The 19,879-nt window shown below is 32.3% G+C and overlaps 3 protein-coding genes and 1 long non-coding RNA gene across 4 annotated transcripts; 3 read left to right on the top strand and 1 right to left on the bottom strand.

Moving 5' to 3' along the window:
- Positions 1-125: 125 nt before the first annotated feature.
- LOC111700280 (uncharacterized) lies at positions 126-1,152 on the top strand. The gene is made up of 2 exons (XR_002764958.1): positions 126-198; positions 1,077-1,152. It is a non-coding gene; the product is annotated as an uncharacterized LOC111700280 (long non-coding RNA).
- Positions 1,153-4,586: 3,434 nt separating this feature from the next.
- On the top strand, positions 4,587-8,132 carry LOC111700298 (uncharacterized). The gene is made up of 6 exons (XM_023471169.1): positions 4,587-4,624; positions 4,996-5,067; positions 5,749-5,822; positions 6,172-6,256; positions 7,401-7,638; positions 8,097-8,132. Exons 1-6 carry the CDS (start codon positions 4,587-4,589, stop codon positions 8,130-8,132), a joined length of 543 nt encoding a protein of 180 aa, XP_023326937.1.
- A 3,228-nt stretch (positions 8,133-11,360) lies between these two features.
- On the top strand, positions 11,361-16,459 carry LOC111700285 (uncharacterized). Its single transcript, XM_023471156.1, has 7 exons — positions 11,361-12,076; positions 13,748-13,822; positions 14,215-14,304; positions 14,716-14,768; positions 14,868-14,949; positions 15,412-15,561; positions 16,197-16,459. The coding sequence occupies exons 1-7, from the start codon at positions 11,969-11,971 to the stop codon at positions 16,347-16,349; spliced, it is 711 nt and encodes a 236-aa protein (XP_023326924.1). The 5' UTR covers positions 11,361-11,968; the 3' UTR covers positions 16,350-16,459.
- A 17-nt stretch (positions 16,460-16,476) lies between these two features.
- LOC111700284 (tubulin alpha chain) lies at positions 16,477-18,206 on the bottom strand. The gene has a single exon (XM_023471155.1). It carries the CDS (start codon positions 17,948-17,950, stop codon positions 16,583-16,585), a length of 1,368 nt encoding a protein of 455 aa, XP_023326923.1. The 5' UTR covers positions 17,951-18,206; the 3' UTR covers positions 16,477-16,582.
- Between the last annotated feature and the right edge of the window lie 1,673 nt (positions 18,207-19,879).

Below are 19,879 nucleotides of genomic sequence, written 5' to 3'. Positions count from 1 at the left end.
AAGGCTTTGAGTCTTTGCCACAAACTCAAACTATCTAATCCAATAACTTTGCCATGGGTTTGTAAAGATCTAAGGATAAGAAAATCAGAGTTTGTGGAAAAAACTCAATTCCTTTTTTGAATGATTTGAATATTTCAGGTGAAATCGATCCTTGCCAAGTATCAGAAAAGGAAATCCGTGTGTAATCCATACCCTAAGGTAATCTTAAAGGAACTGTTCCGATATCTAGAAATTTGGCATTGATGACAACTTTTCAAAAACTTTGAATCTGTAATTAAAATTTTAAACAGTAGTTCAGCGACGTAGCTCAAATACATTTTCGGTCTCTTCTCATTTTTTTAAAATATAATAAATCCCAAGATTTTTTAAATAAGGTTTTTGCCAATATGTGTTCTGAATTACTTCCTGTCGATGAATCAATTGGATAAATTCAATTAAAAAATTATTCTAATTAATAAATACAAGACAACAATGCAAATCAAAGTCCATCTGAGCAATTCTCAATAATTTCCTTAAAAAAAAGATAAAAAGTAAATATTTTTACCACACTACTTGAAAATTAAATAAACCAAAAAAACTAAATTGGAAAAAATATTATTGAAAAGCTGGAAATGGTGTCTTTTCAATATAACTTTTTAATTCAAAAACCCAATCCAAAGGCGTGGGATTTCTTAATTTTAGAGTACTTTTTTTAATAAAATGCTCTTCGCTCTTCTATATTTGTCAGCTACAGCCGGCCAAACGGCTGAACCGAATGGGCTGAACGTTTTTTGAGAGAACCCATGGGTACCCTGAGGTTAACAAAGGCTAAAAAATATTATTTTTCCTTCAAATTTTTTTCTTTCTTTCAAATTCGAAACTTTTTAAAATTCCACGGACAAAGCCGGGGACTTCTGTTCTCCTATTATTTCATAAAGAAGTGACCAGAGAACATCGGAATATGCTGGTCATAATGTTTTCTTTTAACTAAGATTACGTATTGTGAAACTGCTTGGATTTAAAACGCCAAAGCACGTTTTGAGAATTCAATCAGTTAAAAATCTTATCCCAGCATACTTTAAATACTGCTTATATAGGAGAGAGTCTGATGGTACAGGGTCGTCTGATTGAATTACAAGGAAACCAGAATACGGACAATCTAATTCTTCAACATAAAAATAAGTCTTTGCCAAAAACTCAAATTTTCTCATTCCTATATCTTTGCAACCTGATATTTCAAATAAAGATGATTTGATCGAACAGAACTAATAGTTTGAAATATCTAAGGCTTACATTGGGTTTATAGATAAAGGGATTAGAAAATCAGAGTTTGTGGCAAAGACTGAATTAATTTCAAAATTAATAATAAAATTCACCAAGAATAGAAATGTATGTAAGGTGTAAACATTATTATAATATTTAAACTTAAATGAATAAAATAAACATTTTTTAATGGTTGGTAACTTATATCAGGCTTGCTAGACGAGAAAATCGCAAATAAATCGCAACTTGAAAATGTCTAACAAAATCGACATTAGTTATGTATATTGTAAGCTACAATTGGTACCCTACGATCCAACCCATAGAGAAACATATTTTTCGACCCAAGATTTGCCCAACCTTCAAGGGGTTTCCGAGTCCAATCTGAAAGGGAGTGTTCGCGAAAAATGAAAGGGGGTATAGACTTACGGCAAAAAATAAGCACTTTTGATTGCTACTGATCTTTGATTTTTTAAAATAATATTTTGCTGGCGCTGGATTTTCGAACATTCCAATATGAAAATGTCGTCTTCATTATCAAAACTCCTCGAAACAGGAATAAATGGTTTCAAAAGTAACTATCAGATCATAAAAAATAAAAATAATAATACTATGAAATATCAACTATATACATATTCGTCGAAAAATTATCGATGATTATTGGTTGTAATATCTGAATGGCTTGTTTGGAATTAAATTATTATTTTTACAATCCGAGTTGAATGTTGCAACTTTCTGAATTTGTATGAACGCTACGTTTTTCGGTATGAGTCGTTTTTCACAATTTTCTCCTGATAGACGCAACAGATAGAAGTAAGATTAGTAGCAATCGAAAGCGCTTATTTTTCGTTGTAAGCCTATTCCCCTTTCATTTTTCGCGAACACTCCATTTTAAACGTTTTAAATCCGGAAATATGTTAGGTCCGGTTAAAGGGACTGTTAGCGAAATCAAGTAACCCTGCAAACATAACGATACCCTTGAAATCTTTATCTGATCAAAAATGAGGAAGATATTGTCGCTTTTTTTATTTTTTTTTATCGATTTTGATGGTTATTATATCGTTAGAACTGACGAGGGTCAACCCAGACCGAAATATATTTTAACTTACATCTACCTTTTTAATCTACAGAGGTTTGGTCCATCACCATCACCGAATTTTAAATTCATTTATGTTTCCTTGCAGTAAACATTAGCTTTTGTAGAGAAACCACAATCAAAGCTAATCCGTTCTCAAAATTATAAATATTGATATCTTACTAATACTTGGTCAGACAAAGCTTTTAAAGGTACCGTTGTGAATCGGGACCTGCAATCTTTGCATGAAGGGTCACTTGAAATTTCGCTTCCAGTCCCTTTAAGATATTTTGGCGGAGTTGGTCGTGGGTTTGATTTGATTTTAAAGATTTGGAAATGGGATCTAGATAGATAGATAGATAGATTATTTGTAATCTAAAAATGAACAGAGATGCAGGGTTACAAACAACGGATGAGACTTCAGAGACGGCTGTACGGAATTCAAACTGTCTAGTTTATTATACTCATGATACCCTGAAACTGTAAATTTGTATATTTCTTTGCTAAATCATATAATAGCTGGTTAAAAAGCTTTATTTAAGGCAGAAGACTTAATTTAACCTTTGGGTCGTTCAAGGAAAAAAATGCAAAATATTTAAACAAATGCATTTATAAATGTCGTCTTGTGTGTATTTCAGCTAAGATCATAATTACAGTATACATTTGGCTTTTATTAATTAAACTCAAATAATAATAAATTAATTACTTACTTTTGGTCCTTTTTGGTTTTCTGAAAAACAAGAACAAAATAAAATTGACATGGTCGATGAATATCAATAGCAAACAAAGAAGGAAAGACAAGAGAAGGGATTAGAGACGATTCCCAAAAATAAGGAATTGATTGATTATATTCTTCATATAGGGTGTCCCACGAAACATGACAGTTGGTGAATAGTTTAAAATGTCTTTTTTCACAATATTTCACGTTCTTTGTTGCCAAAGAGAATAATAATCAATATTTTATGGCATCCATATTATAGTAAAATTGATTTCTAAGTAAAATATATTTCAGTAAAGTTTTTCTAAACTAAATAAACTGCAAAAAATCTTTAATATCTAATACAGAATATGGCAGAAGACATTCAAAACTATTCACCAACTGTCATGTTTCGTGGGACACCCTGTAGCTAAATAATTTTTTCTTCAAATTTCACATTATTACTTTTAACATTTACGATGTTAAGACATCTATAAGAAAAGAAATTTTACAATGAACATTTCATTCCATAACTATAGGACATTTCATTAAAAGAACATTACAAAGACAGCACATTTCATAAAATGAATATTTCATAGAAGCTATTTTATAAAAAAGATTTTATAAAAGATATTTCATAGACAAGACCTTTCACAGACAAGACCTTTCATAGACAAGACATTTCATAGACTAGACATTTCATAGACAAGACCTTTCATAGACAAGAACTTTCATAGACAAGACCTTTCATAGACATTAAGAAACTAGAAACTATAGACGGGGTATGCCAAAAACAAGATATTTCAAAGGCAGTACTTTTAATCAATAGGAAATTTTATGAAATAATAAATATTTCATGCCCATCCCAGTCATAGCCGCAGACCTTTCCTAACCTACAATGTACTTTGGAAAGAATTGCCGCTTGGGAAATTGCACATAGCTGTTAAGTTTTCAATTAATAAGTTTTTAATTGGGAAATGGTCACTTGGGAAGTTTTTCTTGAGAAAAGGCCGCTGGGAAATATTTCACGTTGATAAAATTCATCAATTAATTTGCATGTTTCCAGGCCATCTTGTAAAATATGTTTCTAGGCCATCTTGTAAAATATTTTTCCAGACCATCTTGTAAAATATGTTTCCAGGCCATTTTGTAAAATATGTTTCCAGGCCATCTTGTAAAATATGTTTCCAGACCATCTTGTAAAATATGTTTCCAGGCCATCTTGCAAAATATGTTTCCAGACCATCTTTTAAAATATGTTTCCAGAATATCTTGTAAAATTTGTTTCCAGACCATTTTGTAAAATATGTTTCCAGGCCATCTTGTAAAATGTCTCTGACAACCTCCTGTAAAAAAACTTGTTTCAGAAAAATGATTTCTGAGAAACTGACGAGGGATTGATTAAATAACATTTGTAAAAATAAGAATTTTTCAAAACTTGCTTTTCATCCAAATTACTTCAAAATTACTCTTATTTATATAAAACTACAGCAAAGCCAGAGTGTTTACTAATGTTTTTACTAATTCTTTATTTCGTTCGCTAGAAAATATTTTATATGCTTTAATGTCACAAAGATGTTCACCTTGCTTTTAGGACTCTTTGAAGGAACTGAGTAGTGAGTCTTTGAAGGAATTGAGTAGTGAGTCTTTGTCAAAAAAATTTGATTTTCTAATCTTAGAGATTTACACCATCGGGTTCCAAAAATATAAGGGTTTGCAAATTTTAGGGTTGGTGGCAAAGACTCAATTCCTTTGTTCTGTTTTGAATCGCACATTTCAGTACTATATAAGTAACAAAATATCAGTTTAAATTTTTTTAAATTCCACTTAAAAAGTACAAAAATGACTTAACCTTTTCTAATTTTCCAATAGGATGGGGGGGGGGGGTGAACAAAATATGAATGTCAGGCTTCCATTGTGAAATGATTTTTTGAAAAGCAAAAAGAAATAACAACTTAAATTTCCAATCAATGCTATAAACCAGAGACTATGAGAGAGGATTAGATTTCAATTTTGATCATATAAACAACCCTGATCTCATAGCATTGAGAAAAAGGTGATTTTTTGGCTCAGTTTCATTAAACATTAGATCTTTGCCATAACTACATTTTCCATAATATGGAAATAACATAAATTAAACTTTTTTTTTAAATCTAGATATTTATTTATGTATCAAGGTTATTATAGTTTACAAGATTGTTAATATGGATTTAACACAAAACTTTCTTGCGATGTTATCAGGATAACATGATATAAATTAAACTTGCTATAAGAAAATAAATAAGAAAATTATGCAGGCAAGTGTTTGTTACTTACTGCAGTGTACAAAGGTGTACACTGTACACTGTACGCTGTACGCCTTTAATATTTTAAACTTATATTTTATCTAACATTTTTTATAGTTTGAGATATCAAAGGTCAAATACATCGGGTTGCAAAGATTTAGGGATTAGAAAGTCAGAGTTTGTAGAAAAAACTCAATTCACTTACGAAACATGACAGTTGGTAAATAGTTTAAAATGTCTTTGTTTAATATCAAATGAGAATAATGTCAAATATTATATTGCAATCATAATAAAATTGATTTCAAAGTAAATTATAATTGAGTAAAAGATTTTTTTTTTAATATCTGAATCGATTGCAGTAAATAGAAGAAGACATTTAAAACTATTTATCAACTGTTATGTTTCGTGGGACACCCTGTAGTTGAAGATTGTTCTGTCCCTGTAATATTTAGACTGTGGAGTATTATTCCTGATAACTTCAACCTGGCAATCTATTCTGTAAACATCGGTGGAGTTCTTCTATTAGGTGCACCATATTTGGGGTGGTTCGCGCCTTTGCTTTTTTCTGAATAATTAAAAATCTGTTTTTTTTTTATTTCACACATTTCCATATCATAAAATTGATAAAATAAGTAGATACGTGGGTTTTTTTCACAAAGAATAAGACTGTAAGTGTTTAGACAACCTGAATACTTCAAACAAGACGAGATTTCTAGGTTAAATTAAGTCTTCTGCCTTGAATGTGATCTATAAATGACTTATAAATTAAAAAAGAAGGAAGTTCAAAGTTGCAGGGAATCATGAATATAAGGAAACAGACAGTAAACATTCCGTACAGTCGTCTCTGAAGTGGGTAACCCTGTAAATGGTTTCAGGAATTGGATTAATAATTATCACGTGCGCAATTGCCCCGGACTGTCCTCTCAACAGATTTTGCTGTGGCAAAAGACGACATCTCAGGTTGTTAAAAAGTTAAAAAACAGAATAATTATAAATTATAAAGTCCTCATTGTAAATATCAATTCAGTGAAGACGACTTAAGATTTAAATTTCTATTTTCACTAAGCTTTCAAACAACATTAATGATAAAAAATGGAAATGTAGATAGTTTTTGGTTTACTTATAAACTTTGAAAAAAGCTTGTTAGAAATCAAAACTGGAAAAATCATCTTCATTGTATTGGTATAAAGCCGACCATTGTACTAATTATATAAAATTTTGTCCATATAATTTTAATCATGATTACATATTGTAAACCCAACCAAGGGTTCATCCCTATGTACCCAATCAGATAGTTCATTGCTCCCAGTCGGAGAAATGATGCACATAATAAATACAATCAAGAATAAAGCCAAACAATCCAGATCCAGTCCAAAAGGATATTGAACTCCGGGTATGTTTGCAGCCTTAAATACATAACAGTGTAGGGTGGAAATGGTATTGAACCCCCTTTCTTATCTAGAGATAGCAAGTCGACCCCTTTTAGGGGGCAGCTAGGGTGAGATCGATGCTGGAGAAATAAATAAAAACGGCATTTTATCTTGGCGCCAGAGAAAGCAGATAGTCGGCCATCGATCGGTTCCCCTAGGACTAGTTTGCTAGCATAAAGCATCTGATCAGAAGAGTCGAATGGAAACATATTCGCCCCAAGCGAATGTCCTGTATATTTAGATCAACTTTAGTTGAACATTTTAGCACTATAAAACACTTGTGGCCAGTTTTGGTTTTTATAGAAGTAATTTTCTAAATTACTATTGATACCTTTAAATCACATTGGGATGAAAACTAAACTGATTACTTGTCACAAACTCTAATATTCTAATTCTTATATCTGAACAACCTGTAGCTTGCAACCTTAAATATTTCAATCTAAGAGGTATCCATAAAAATATGGAAATTGAAAATGCCAGTTTAACAAGCTTTTGTTTAAAAATCGTAAAAAGTCGTCTTCCTTTTCCACAGATTTACAGAGGACACTGTAAAACTTTTATGTTAAATCTAACATAACAAAAGTTTTTACCATCAACCTGCAAGGATATAGGGATTGGAAAATTAGAGTTTGTGGTAAGAATTGAGTTCATTTTATAAGTTTCTTTTATTTTAGAAGATTTCAAGAGCAATCCAATTCTATTCTACTCTATAAGAAAGGTTTCCAGCTGAGTAAAAGAACGCTGAATAGTCCTGAAAAAAGTATGAAACCCGAAACTGAGATTGTTGAGAAAATGCACGTGAACTGTACATGTACAGGGTATGATGAAGAGTACATGAAGAATGTACATGTACAGTCAGCTAGTAGAACAAGATACAGTACAACATCAGCTTCATTTCCACTAGAATTCAAGGTTATAAATAAAACTTTAAAAGCAATGTACTTAAGTGTCCTACCTTGTAGTATAGCCGGTCACTCCCATTAAAGTCATATTTTGAGTTCAAAAGTCGTCTTAATATTCCAGAGTTTTCAGGTTATTATTTTAATTAAATAAAACTTGAATTCCGGAAATTGACTATACAAGTTAATTTAATGTACTGTACAAGTTAATGATTTTTCAAAACACGTCGTGAAAAGTCCTTCAGTTATAAACGTATTTATATATGAATGTAAATAAACGCTTTCTTTTACCTAACATTCAACATATTCGTTATATCCGATTATAACTTGACTGATTTGTCCAAAATGTTGTCTGAGGAACTTGTTTATAGAACCAGGAAAATGTTCTTATAGCTTGGTTTAAAATTAATATTTTAAAGAAATTTTTGTTTCTAAGCACACGTGGATTTTACAATTCTGTCAATATTCCAGAAAGCTGTGACTTTCGACCACAATTTGTCCCATTAAACATAATTTTTTGCCTTTTTTCGTAAATACTTTTTGGTCGCCATATGCATTTTGAATGAAAAAGAATAAATGAAACAAATCCTTAAGGGTGTTGAATTATAGACCAAAACACGTTTGATTTTAAATAGAAGAAACCGAATGGTTAGTCCGGGGTGGGCAAAGCTGGGTTTCCAAACTAGTCTACAATAATGTTTTGAGATCAATTTTTCCGAATCTAATTCAAGGATATTTTAACAAGGACAAGCATATTGTTTTAGCAGGCCTTGTTAGAAGTATTATTGTTCTATATTAAAGAATGATATATCATATGTTGTACAAATAGTATTTTTAGAGAACCTTGCCTCCTTAAACTTAAACGTTCTATGGGGCGGAAAATGAAAGAGAAAGAGACGGTCAAACTTATGCGTACGACTTTGTAACATCGTAGCTAATTTAGCTTTGATTTTACGCACACGAGAAAAGCTTACTATTTGGTTACATATTCGAAATTCAAGACATTTTTCGACCTCCTCCGTAGCTCTTTAATAAAAGAAATGTGATGGAAAAGATGAAAGATTTAATTTTTATGTGTTGTTAAGCTTAATAAATCTTGGAAATTTTCTTTATTTGAAATTGCAACTATTAATCATAGCAATGACAAAAAGAAAATTATTGATTTTTTAATTTTCGACAACTGATATAATACAAAAATTGAAATGAGTCACTCAGTTTTGGTATTTATGAGTCACTGATAATTACGTTAATAATCTCTTTAAGTACTTTTATTGGTAAAATTATGCAACATTCAAGTTGTGGTGACAGAAGGGGATATGCGTTAGAGCGTATAGAATTGTGCACATACAACATATTGCGCGCTGAATGAGGTTAGTTTCAATCAGCGCGCGTTCCAAGTTACAACTAATAATGAAAACCATCCGCAAAGTATAGTTTATATAGCTTATGTTAATATCACAGCTCAAATAGCTCAGATAGCTTTTATAGCTCACACCAAATGTTGATAACATGGCTAACAGTCACATAGCTTGTATCTCACATAGCTTCCATAGCTCACATAGCTCACATAGCTTCCATGGCTCACATAGCTTTCATAGCTCACATGGCCATCTTATTTCACATAGCTCACATAGTTAACATACTTACACATAGTTCACATGGCTAACATGGTTCACAGAACTAACATAGCTTTTATAGCTCACATAGGTAACATACATTACATTTTGATCATAGCTCAGATAGCTAACAAAGATTGCATAGCTTGCAAAGCCCTCATACATCTCATAACATATATAAAGCTCGCAAAGTTAAACATAGCTATCATGGCTCACATGTCTGACATTGTTATAATAACTCATAAAGCTCGCATAGTTAAAACATAGCTATCATGGCTCACATGTCTGACATTGTTATAATAACTCATAAAGCTCGCATAGTTAAAACATAGCTATCATGGCTCACATGTCTGACATTGTTATAATAACTCATAAAGCTCGCATAGTTAAAACATAGCTATCATGGCTCACATGCCTGACATTGTTATAATAATTCACAAAGCTCGCATAGCTAAAACATAGCTATCATGGCTCACATATCTGACATTGTCATAGTAACTCACAAAGCTTGCATAGCTAAAACATAGCTATCATTGCTCACCTATCTGGCATTGTTATAATAACTCAAAAAGCTCGCATAGGTAAAACATAGCTATCATGGCTCACATGCCTGACATTGTTATAATAACTCACAAACTCGCATAGCTAAAACATAGCTATCATGGCTCACATGTCTGACATTGTTATAATAACTCACAAACTCGCATAGCTAAAACATAGCTATCATGGCTCACATGCCTGACATTGTTATAATAACTCAAAAAGCTCGCATAGTTAAAACATAGCTCTCATGGCTCACATGCCTGACATTGTTATAATAACTCACAAACTCGCATAGCTAAAACATACCTATCATGGCTCACATGTCTGACATTGTTATAATAACTCACAAACTCGCATATCTAAAACATAGCTATCATGGCTCACATATCTGACATTGTTATAATAACTCACAAAGCTAGCATAGTCAAAAAATAGCTATCATGGCTCACATACAGTGATAACCACAAAAATATGAAATATGAAGACGACATTTATCAATAATTAGTTTTCCTAGACACTGAAATTACTAATTTTGTAAAATGGGTCTGATTACACTGCACAATAGTTTTGTATCATGCTCATCGGACTTTTTAAAGTTACTACTTAATTCTAAAAGTCGTCTTCCTATTTCAGAATTTTTTGGTTATCATTGAATGTAGATCACATATCTTAAATTTCTAAAATAACTCACAAACAAAGCTAACATAGATCACAAAGCTTGCATTGCTTGCATAGCCATCATAGCTCACATAGTTCATATAGATCACGTACAAAGCTTTAATACCTCACATAGATTAAAAAGCTCGCATAGCTTACAAAGGTAACATAATTTACATCGCTATAATAATTCAATAGCTCACATATAGCTTATAAAGATCACAAAGCGTTCATAGTTCACAAAGATAAAATAGTTCACAAAGATAACATAGTTCAAATAGATAACATAGTTCACATAGATAACATAGTTCAAATAGATAACACAGTTTACATAGATAACATATTTGACATATATAACATAGTTCAAATAGATATCATAATTCACATAGTTCACAAAGTTTACATAGCTCACATACTTTACATAGATAACATAGCTCACATAGATAACATATTTGACATATATAACATAGTTCAAATAGATATCATAATTCACATAGTTCACAAAGTTTACATAGCTCACATACTTTACATGGATAACATAGCTCACATAGATAACATAGTTCACATAGATGATATCTAGTTAACATAGCTGACATAGCTTTCATAACTCACATAGCTTTCAAAGCTTACATATCTCGCATAATAGCTCACATAAGTCACATCACATGTTTACGTTGCTCACAAAGATCACATAGCACGCAAAGGCTTTTTAGCTCAAATAGCTCACATAGCTATATACCTTACATAACTCACACAACTTACAAGTCACATAGCTTACAAAGTTCACATAGCTCATATAGTTAACAAGCTTACATTTAGCTCACATCCTTTTCATAGCTCACATAGCTCACTATAGATTAATTATTTACATAGCTTACATGACTTACACATTAAATAGCCATCATAGCTCCTATCACTCAGAAATCTTACATAGCCAGCTCACATAGCTCACACAGCTTTCATAGTTCACATAGCTTTCATAGCTCACATAGCTTTCATAGCTTTCATTTTTAATATAGCTTTCATTGTTAACATAGCTTTCATCGTAAAACTATATCTCACATAGTTTACAATAGCTCACATGACATGCACTTACATAACCCATTTTTCACAGCTCCCATATCTTTTATAGCTCCTGTAGCTTTCATAGCTCACATAACTTTCATAGCTCATGTAACTTTCATAGCTCACATAGCTTTCAACGTTAACCCAAAGCTTACACAGTTTACAATAGCTCACATAACATGCACTTACATAACCCATTTTTCATAGCTCACATATCTTTTATAGCTCCCGTAGCTTTCATAACTCACATAGCTTTCATTGTTTACATAGCTTTCATCGTTAAACCATAGCCCATATATCTTTCATAGCTCCCGTAGCTTTCATAACTCACATAGCTTTCATTGGTCATGTAACTTTTATGGCTCATATTGCTCACATAGCTTTCATAGTTAAACCATAGCTCACATAACTCACATAATTTACAATAGCTCACATAACGCTTACATATTACCCATTTTTTAGATGACAATAGGAGAGCTAAGGGCATTGCCAGTAGGGCGGGAACATATTGGAGAGCTTAGATATCTCCCTGTGGGCGTGGCACCAACTAGAGGCCCTGGTAGGGGGAGGGTAGGTTTAAACTATTCATTTATTATTGGGTTTTATATGTTTCTTTCGAAAATGTGACGTTTTTAAGCACTATTTTTTAATTTAAAGCCCATTGCGATCGATGGGATTCAATTATAATCTTAAAGAAAAAAAAGGACTGTAAAAACATCGTTGATGGGATGTAAAGATATGACTTTTTTAAAAACGAAAAAAAGAATTCATTTTGAAACTTTTTATCATTTGGATAAATTATTCTTCTTTTGTATTGTGGTTCGAAGCAAGATTTAAGACAAAATGTAGCAAATATCGTAGCAATCCCAATATTTGTTGAACTCAATATATGATTTACATTGTCTGTAAATCTAAATGCGCTTATCATTAACTACGCAAAACTTGCAATGCAATTAACCTAGCCTCACTACGTCTGTAAATATGTCAAACTATGTATTGTGATTATAGTAACTACGCCTATATATATATATATATATATCTTCGCAAATCTTGTAAATATGTATATTAAACTTAATCTGTAACAAAAATATCTAAATGCACTTTTGTTGTTACGGTGTGAGAGTTTTATATCCTCGTTTAGCGAACGAGACAGAATTGAGTTGTATTTTGTAAAACTGCAGATACAAAAGAATACAGAGAGCTAGTAGCATCTGAGCAATACATACTAAAGAATACATAGCTTCCTATCTCGATTAATAAAGATTGAGTATTAAAGAGATTTAGTATTATGTGAGTAATATGTACTAAAGAATACAGATAGAGTCGTATCCGGATTGATATTGCCTAGTGTATTATTGCAGAACCAAGAGTTCAAGAGAGTGCAACCTTGAGCTCAAGATTGAGTTGTATCTTGTAAAACAGATACCAGAGAATACCGAAGGTTATACCTGGATTGATACGGGTCTGAGAAACTTTTATGGAGTAGGGATTTTACTAAAATGAGGCTACAAATATAGTTCTTTTTTGACAGTCAAAATAATGAAATAATAAAAATATGCGATCTAAGAAGAGAAGCTGAAGTTTCACTGAATGAAATATAATCTATTCATTATGATTATTGGTCAAGTTGTAGTGTTTTATAATTGTTTTGAGATATTTTTTCACAAGAATAATTTTTGCATTTTGTTCACTATACACCTTTATTTACCAACCTAAAACTAGGGCTGGGCACGTTCTAACTTTTTTTAGCCGTTTCGTTAACAGTTAATTCCAACAGTAAAATAAGAAAAATTTCAGATAACCGTTTTTTAAAGAACGGAAAATTCTTTTCGTTAAGAGCATATACCGTTTTTTAATTACTGTTAGTTAACGATCTCAATTTTATTAACGACCTTAACGGAAAATTTTCAACAGTCGTTAACAGTCTATACCATTATTAACAGTTACAGAATGTTGTTACAGAATGTTTTTAAAAGGTTCAATGCAATTTCAAGCAAAATAAAAATCCGTTCCGTTTTCATTTTCAACCGTTTTTTTTTCAAACGGCCAATCAATTTCGGTAACAGTTTAAAAATTAACGGATATTTTCGTTTTTTAACGGATTTTTCCGTAAATTTTTGAAAACCTCCGTTCTGTTAACGGAACTTTGCCCAGCCCTACCTAAAACATGACCCATACCAAAAAAAATATATTGTTGTAAAACAATGCTAATCCAGTTTTTATTTAACCTTAATATTGCAGGGGAGAGATGTTACCGCGAGCATCGCGAGGATTGGTATAAAACTCCCCCAGGTTGAACAGATACAAGAAACAAGGGTAAACAATTACATTATAAAATTGTAATAGGAAGGAAGGGGGGGCGTATTACATTTCCGTAAATTTTACTGTTATAGATTGCACTCTAAATTACGAAATCCCAAAAATCGCGGATCCAACTTTTTAAAAAAAAACTTTTTTTTGATTTCATAATCGTAAGATTGAGGACTTTGTTTTTGTTTTGATAAAGTTAGCTCCTAAAAGTCCTGAAGCAAACAAAAAAACCAAATGTGCTGGATCAAATAGTCAAAGTCTTAAATGACACCATCAGACTGCAAAGATATTTATGATTAGAAACAGGGCAAATAAATGGTATTCTGAAAAAGGAAAATAATTGGTGTTCTAAAAAAAGGAAAATAAATATAATAAATATTAAAAAAAATGATTTTCAGGTTGTTTCTGTGCCGAAGGAAGAACTAGAATCCCTGAAACCAATCTTCTCTGAAAACCCCTGGGTTAAAAATGATTATAAACGAAATCAGGTAATTTTTCAAGCAAACTGTGCCGAGGAAATGTACACACAAAACCTCTTTCACCGCCAGGTGGCGCTGACATTCAAGATCATTGACAAAAGAACTAAGTTTTTGTCACAAACTCAGCTTTTTGAATCGTTATAAGTTAGCAACCCAATGTTGTAGACCTTAGATATTTTAAACTATCAATTCTGTTAGATTGAATAATCCAAGTCTGAAATATCAAATCAAATTGGCGAACAAGGTTAGAAGAATACAGTTTGTGGCAAAGGCTAAATTGCTTTATTAAAAAAAACAGTTTAAATATAAAAGAATGGAGATATTATTGCATTCAATATGTTTCACTATAATGATAAAAATCAGGAATAACTCCATTCGGTCAGAGTAACATAAACATTTTTTAAAATTATATATGTTTAGCTGATTGAAAAGTTGAGAATCTTTAAATCAGGAACAGATGAAGAAACTGATAGGTTAGTAATTAATGATAATGATTCTAATGATTATTATTAAAATAATAACAACAACAATAATAATGATAATAAAAAAAACTATAACAATATTAATAATAGTGCACCGGAAGTAGACCCTGATGCGCCGGAGGTTGACCGGAACTCAGTAAAGCGTACTCAGCTCCGCAGAGAGTTGGACGAGGTAAGTGTTCAGATAATCCAAACCAAAACCAAAGCCCAAGTCGTCTTTGCGAAGCTCTAAAGTTGATACTGTCTAAATATTTGATTAATAACTTCCATAGTTGTTTAGATATCAATGGTATTTAACCAATTCAGAATTTGTACAGTCAAATAAGATTAATCCCTTGCGCTTCTTTTGTATTCATTATGATCTTTTTGATATTATAAAATTGCATACCAAACAAAATTTTCAAAAAAAAATTTTCTTTTTTTTTCTTTCTTTCTTTTTCTCTCTCTTACATAATTTCCCATCGATATTCAGAAAAAAATATTGACCGTCATCATTGTTTTTTTTTTCATTATGGAAATTCTGTATTGCTTTATAGCTCATTAAAAAAAGTATAGGACTTACAAACTACAAATTATATAAAAAATCAGAACAAAGATTCCGTTTCTTTATTCAAGTCTTTATATTAAAAACTAGGTTCTACGTGGAATACGAGAGATGGGGGGTGTAGGCGCAATCTGCCGAGAACGTGAAGGAGGGGGGGAATCAGGAGAAGGCGAGGTGGAGAGAAGGAAGGAGTTAAGGAGACAGGAGAAATTATGGATGATACCGAAACCAAAAGTTGAGGTAACTTAAAAAATTTCAAAGTTTTAACATGAAATCAACTAAACTTAAAAGTTTATGTTAAAATCAAATCAACCCCAAACTTGAAACCGCCTGAGCCCCAGAGCAAAAATTGACTAAATCCCAAACTTGAAACTAACTGAACCCCAAATTTGAAACTAATGAAACCTTAAACTTTCAACAAATTGAACTTTAAACGTCATTTTATTTGAAGCTGAAAGTTGAAACCATCGAAATCAAAAAAATTGAAACCAACTTAATCCAAGATTTAAAACCAACTAAACCCCAAAATTCAAACCAGGAACCCCTAAATTAAAACCAACTGAATTCCAATCTTAAAACAAACTTAATCCCAAACTTGTAACCATCTGAACCCTAAGCTTGAAACTAAATTAAAACCAACTAAACCTTAAACTTAAAAACCGCTTATCTTTGAAAACAACAAATCCCAAACTTGAAACCAACTGAACCCCAAAATTGAAACCAACTGAACCTTTAACTGGAAAACAACCGAAACCCAAACTTGAAACCCTCTTAGTCCCAAACTTGAAACCAACTGAACTTCAAACTTAATTTTATTTGAAACAATCTGAAAATAAAATTGAAACCAACCAACCAATAATCAAGATCAAATTTAGGATCGTGGACCAGTTGAGCGTGCATTTGAAGACCTTCTTAAAGAAAATGAAGATAGAGATGAATATAAGAATAATGAAGAGGATGAGGATGAGATCATCAGACAAGTTCTTGAAACTGAAGAAGAACAAATTATTAGTATAACACCCATGTAGTCTAACCTGCATCTAAAACAGTTAGAGAACATCAATTAAGTTAATATTTTGTATATTCTATGCAATATTTTTTTAGGCTAATAGGGTAAAATTTTATGAAAATTTGGAGCATGTTTAATAGATCATAGAAGCATAAATTTATTTATTTATTATGTTAATTAAACAAGAAGGTGGTTATGGACATTTACATTTTTATTTGAAGAAGGATTAACATATATCAGAGAATTAAAAAACTAAGTATAAGAGTATTGTCCAGTGTATTCATCTCCTTCTTCATCACTATAGTTTTCAGTTCCAACCTCTTGATAATCCAGCTCAAGAGCTGCGAGATCTTCACGGGCTTCAGCAAACTCTCCTTCCTCCATTCCTTCTCCGACATACCAATGCACAAATGCCCGCTTGGCATACATTAGATCAAACTTATGATCAAGTCTGGCCCAGGCTTCCATTATTGCTGTGGTGTTAGAGAGACAGCAAACAGCACGATTGGTCTTGGCTAGATCACCCCCTGGCACTGTTGTGGGAGGCTGGTAATTAATGCCTACTTTGAACCCTGTGGGACACCAATCTACAAACTGAATTGTTTTTGATATTTTGATCGCAGCAATGGCAGCATTAACATCCTTGGGAACTACATCTCCTCTGTATAATAAACAAACCGCCATGTACTTCCCTTTCCTTGGATCACACTTGACCATTTGGTTCTCCGGTTCAAAACAAGCCCGGGTTATTTCATCAACGCCTAGTTTTTCATGAAAGGCCTTGTCTGATGATATAACAGGAGCATATGTTGCCATTGGATAGTGAATTCTTGGGTAGGGTACAAGATTGGTCTGAAACTCATTGAGATCAACATTTAAAGCACCATCAAACCGTAAAGATGCGGTAATTGAGGATAAGATTTGAGCAATCAGACGATTCAGGTTGGTATAAGTAGGCCTTGAAATGTCCATTTTAGTTCGGCAGATATCATATATTGCCTGGTTATCAACAAGAAAGGCACAGTCGCAATGCTCCAATGTTGTGTGCGTATACAAAACAGCATTGTAGGGCTCCACAATAGCTGTAGACACCTGAGGAGCTGGGTAAATGGAAAATCCAAGCTTTGATTTCTTTCCATACTCTACAGACAAGCGCTCCATCAGTAAAGAAGCAAATCCAGAGCCTGTACCTCCTCCAAACGAATGGAAAACCAAAAATCCCTGAAGACCTGAACAGTTATCTGCCATTCTTCTGATTCTATCTACAGTAACCTCAATTTGTTCCTTTCCAATAGTATAATGACCTCGCGCATAATTATTGGCGGCATCCTCTTTCCCCGTAATCAATTGTTCTGGATGAAACAACTGACGGTATGTCCCCATGCGAACTTCATCAATCACCGTTGGTTCTAGATCTACAAATACCGCCCGAGGAACATGTTTTCCTGAATTTGTCTCTGCAAAGAAGGTATTGAAGGAGTCGTCGGCCTGTCCAATACTGGCATCAGTCGGCATCATTCCATCCGGTTGAATACCATGTTCAAGACAATAGAGCTCCCAGCAGGCATTCCCCATCTGAACACCAGCCTGTCCAATGTGAATAGATAAACATTCCCGCATTTTGTTTCTAGATGTCCAACCTTGCAGTTAGGATAGCCTGGATAGACTAAGAAGTGTGTATGGTTTCATGGTATGTCATCAACACTAAGGATCAATAGGTTTAACAAGGGTTCTATTCTTATCTATAGAGGTTATCATTGGGAAATGGAGGGAAAGAGCAGGTGGTGCAGAACATGTGCACTTATCAAATATTAATCATACAGTGATAACCAGAAATCTATGAAATAAGAAGACGACTTTTAGAATCAAGTTATAACTTTTAAAAGTCCAATGAGCATGAGGCACAGCAATTGCAGTGTTACCAAACCCATTTCACTAAATTAGTGATTTAATAAGTGTCTAGTAAAACTTTTCTCCTGTAACAACACAAATACTGCCATCTTCCTATTCCATTGTTTTCTGGTTATTGCACTGTATATTTGTATTAGCTGTGAAAATGATGCCTAATACTCTTTAGGGCTCATAGAGACTGCAAATGTACCTTGAAGTGACTCATGAAATAAAGAGTTAAATGTTTGATTCGCCATGGTATACCCTTCAGCCTTAGCTTTGTTTTGCTATATTGAACATAAATGAGATATCCCTGATTTTCGGATAAAAAAATCTTTTAAAAAATCTTCTTTTGTGGGTTCCATTCAAAAGTCACTTGCAGATTTAGGCATTAAATGCAATAAAGGAAAATATGAGGATATATTTCCTTGTTACTCATGGATAAAAGTTAGAGTTCAGATGTGAATCGGAAGTATGCTACCCTAAAACTTACATTTTTAGTTTATTTAAATGCGTGAGTTGCGTTGATTTCCTTAAAAAGCAGATTGTTGAATAATTATTTTTTGATCAGAATTAAAAACTGATAATAACAAAATCCAAAATGATGAAGAAAGTAAAAAAAGAAATTCATACTTTGCCACAAACTTAAATTTTCTAATACCTACGGCCATATATTGAAACCTGGTGGTGTAATCCTTTGCTATTTACAAATTAGTATATTTTATCTAACAGAATCGATTGTTTGAAATATCTAAAGTCTATACGACATCGACTTCAAATATAAAAGGATTAGAACATTTGAGTTTGTGAAAAAAGGCTCAATTCCTGAATGCCTCACTATCTGTTTTTTTATAATCCTGCCAGAAATCGCATCACACTTTTGTGTGTAGCTTTCTTGACAACATTTAAATTGATAAAAAAATGTTGAACAAACTGTGCTGTAAAGCAAAAAGTTTTACGTTTTTTGTTCACTGGGCTTTGAAATCATGATGAAAAATCATATTCCACAGTTTAATGGGGTGGACTATAGCTGTTAAAAATAGTTATGTAATTATATAAACTACGCTTTATGCTATATTTTTAGTTAAATTTTTGTAAGCCGCCATTTATGTATTCTATACGAAATAATAAAAAATGTTCACGGATCTTTGGCTTAAATTGGTTAATTTTAATAATAATGCATTAACTTATAACTATGACATGTGGCTTGACCAAAAATTGGACCCGATCGGTTCAGCCGTTTTGACGTTCATTACATACAAATAAAAATCGACATTTCAACGAACGAAATTTTTAGTAAAAAAGGGTGTCGTTCAGAAGAGAAGAAAAAAACAATTGACGAACGAAATTGATCGTTTAGAGAGAGAAATGAAAAAATGAAGTTTTCTAAAAGCGAATGATTTAAATTGTTCGAACGATCTTGATCATTCATGAACGATTGAAACAAAACGAATGTAATATGCCGTTCATACGATCAACGAACGAAATGAAAAATGTCTAAGAACAATTTACAATTAAACAAATCTAAAAACAGACCATATTTATGTAATTATGTAAAGATTTGTATTACAAATTACAATTACAAGAATTTAAAAGGGAATTAACTATAAATGTTTTTAAATTAATTCATAGGAATAATAATACATCAAAAAGTTATTG

Source organism: Eurytemora carolleeae, unplaced genomic scaffold, assembly GCF_000591075.1.
Source record: "Eurytemora carolleeae unplaced genomic scaffold, Eaff_2.0 scaffold266, whole genome shotgun sequence".
In the NCBI taxonomy this organism is placed as follows: Eukaryota; Metazoa; Arthropoda; class Copepoda; order Calanoida; family Temoridae; genus Eurytemora; species Eurytemora carolleeae.
The sequence above is the reverse complement of the archived record's forward strand: the minus strand, read 5'-3'. Positions and strand labels throughout refer to the sequence as shown.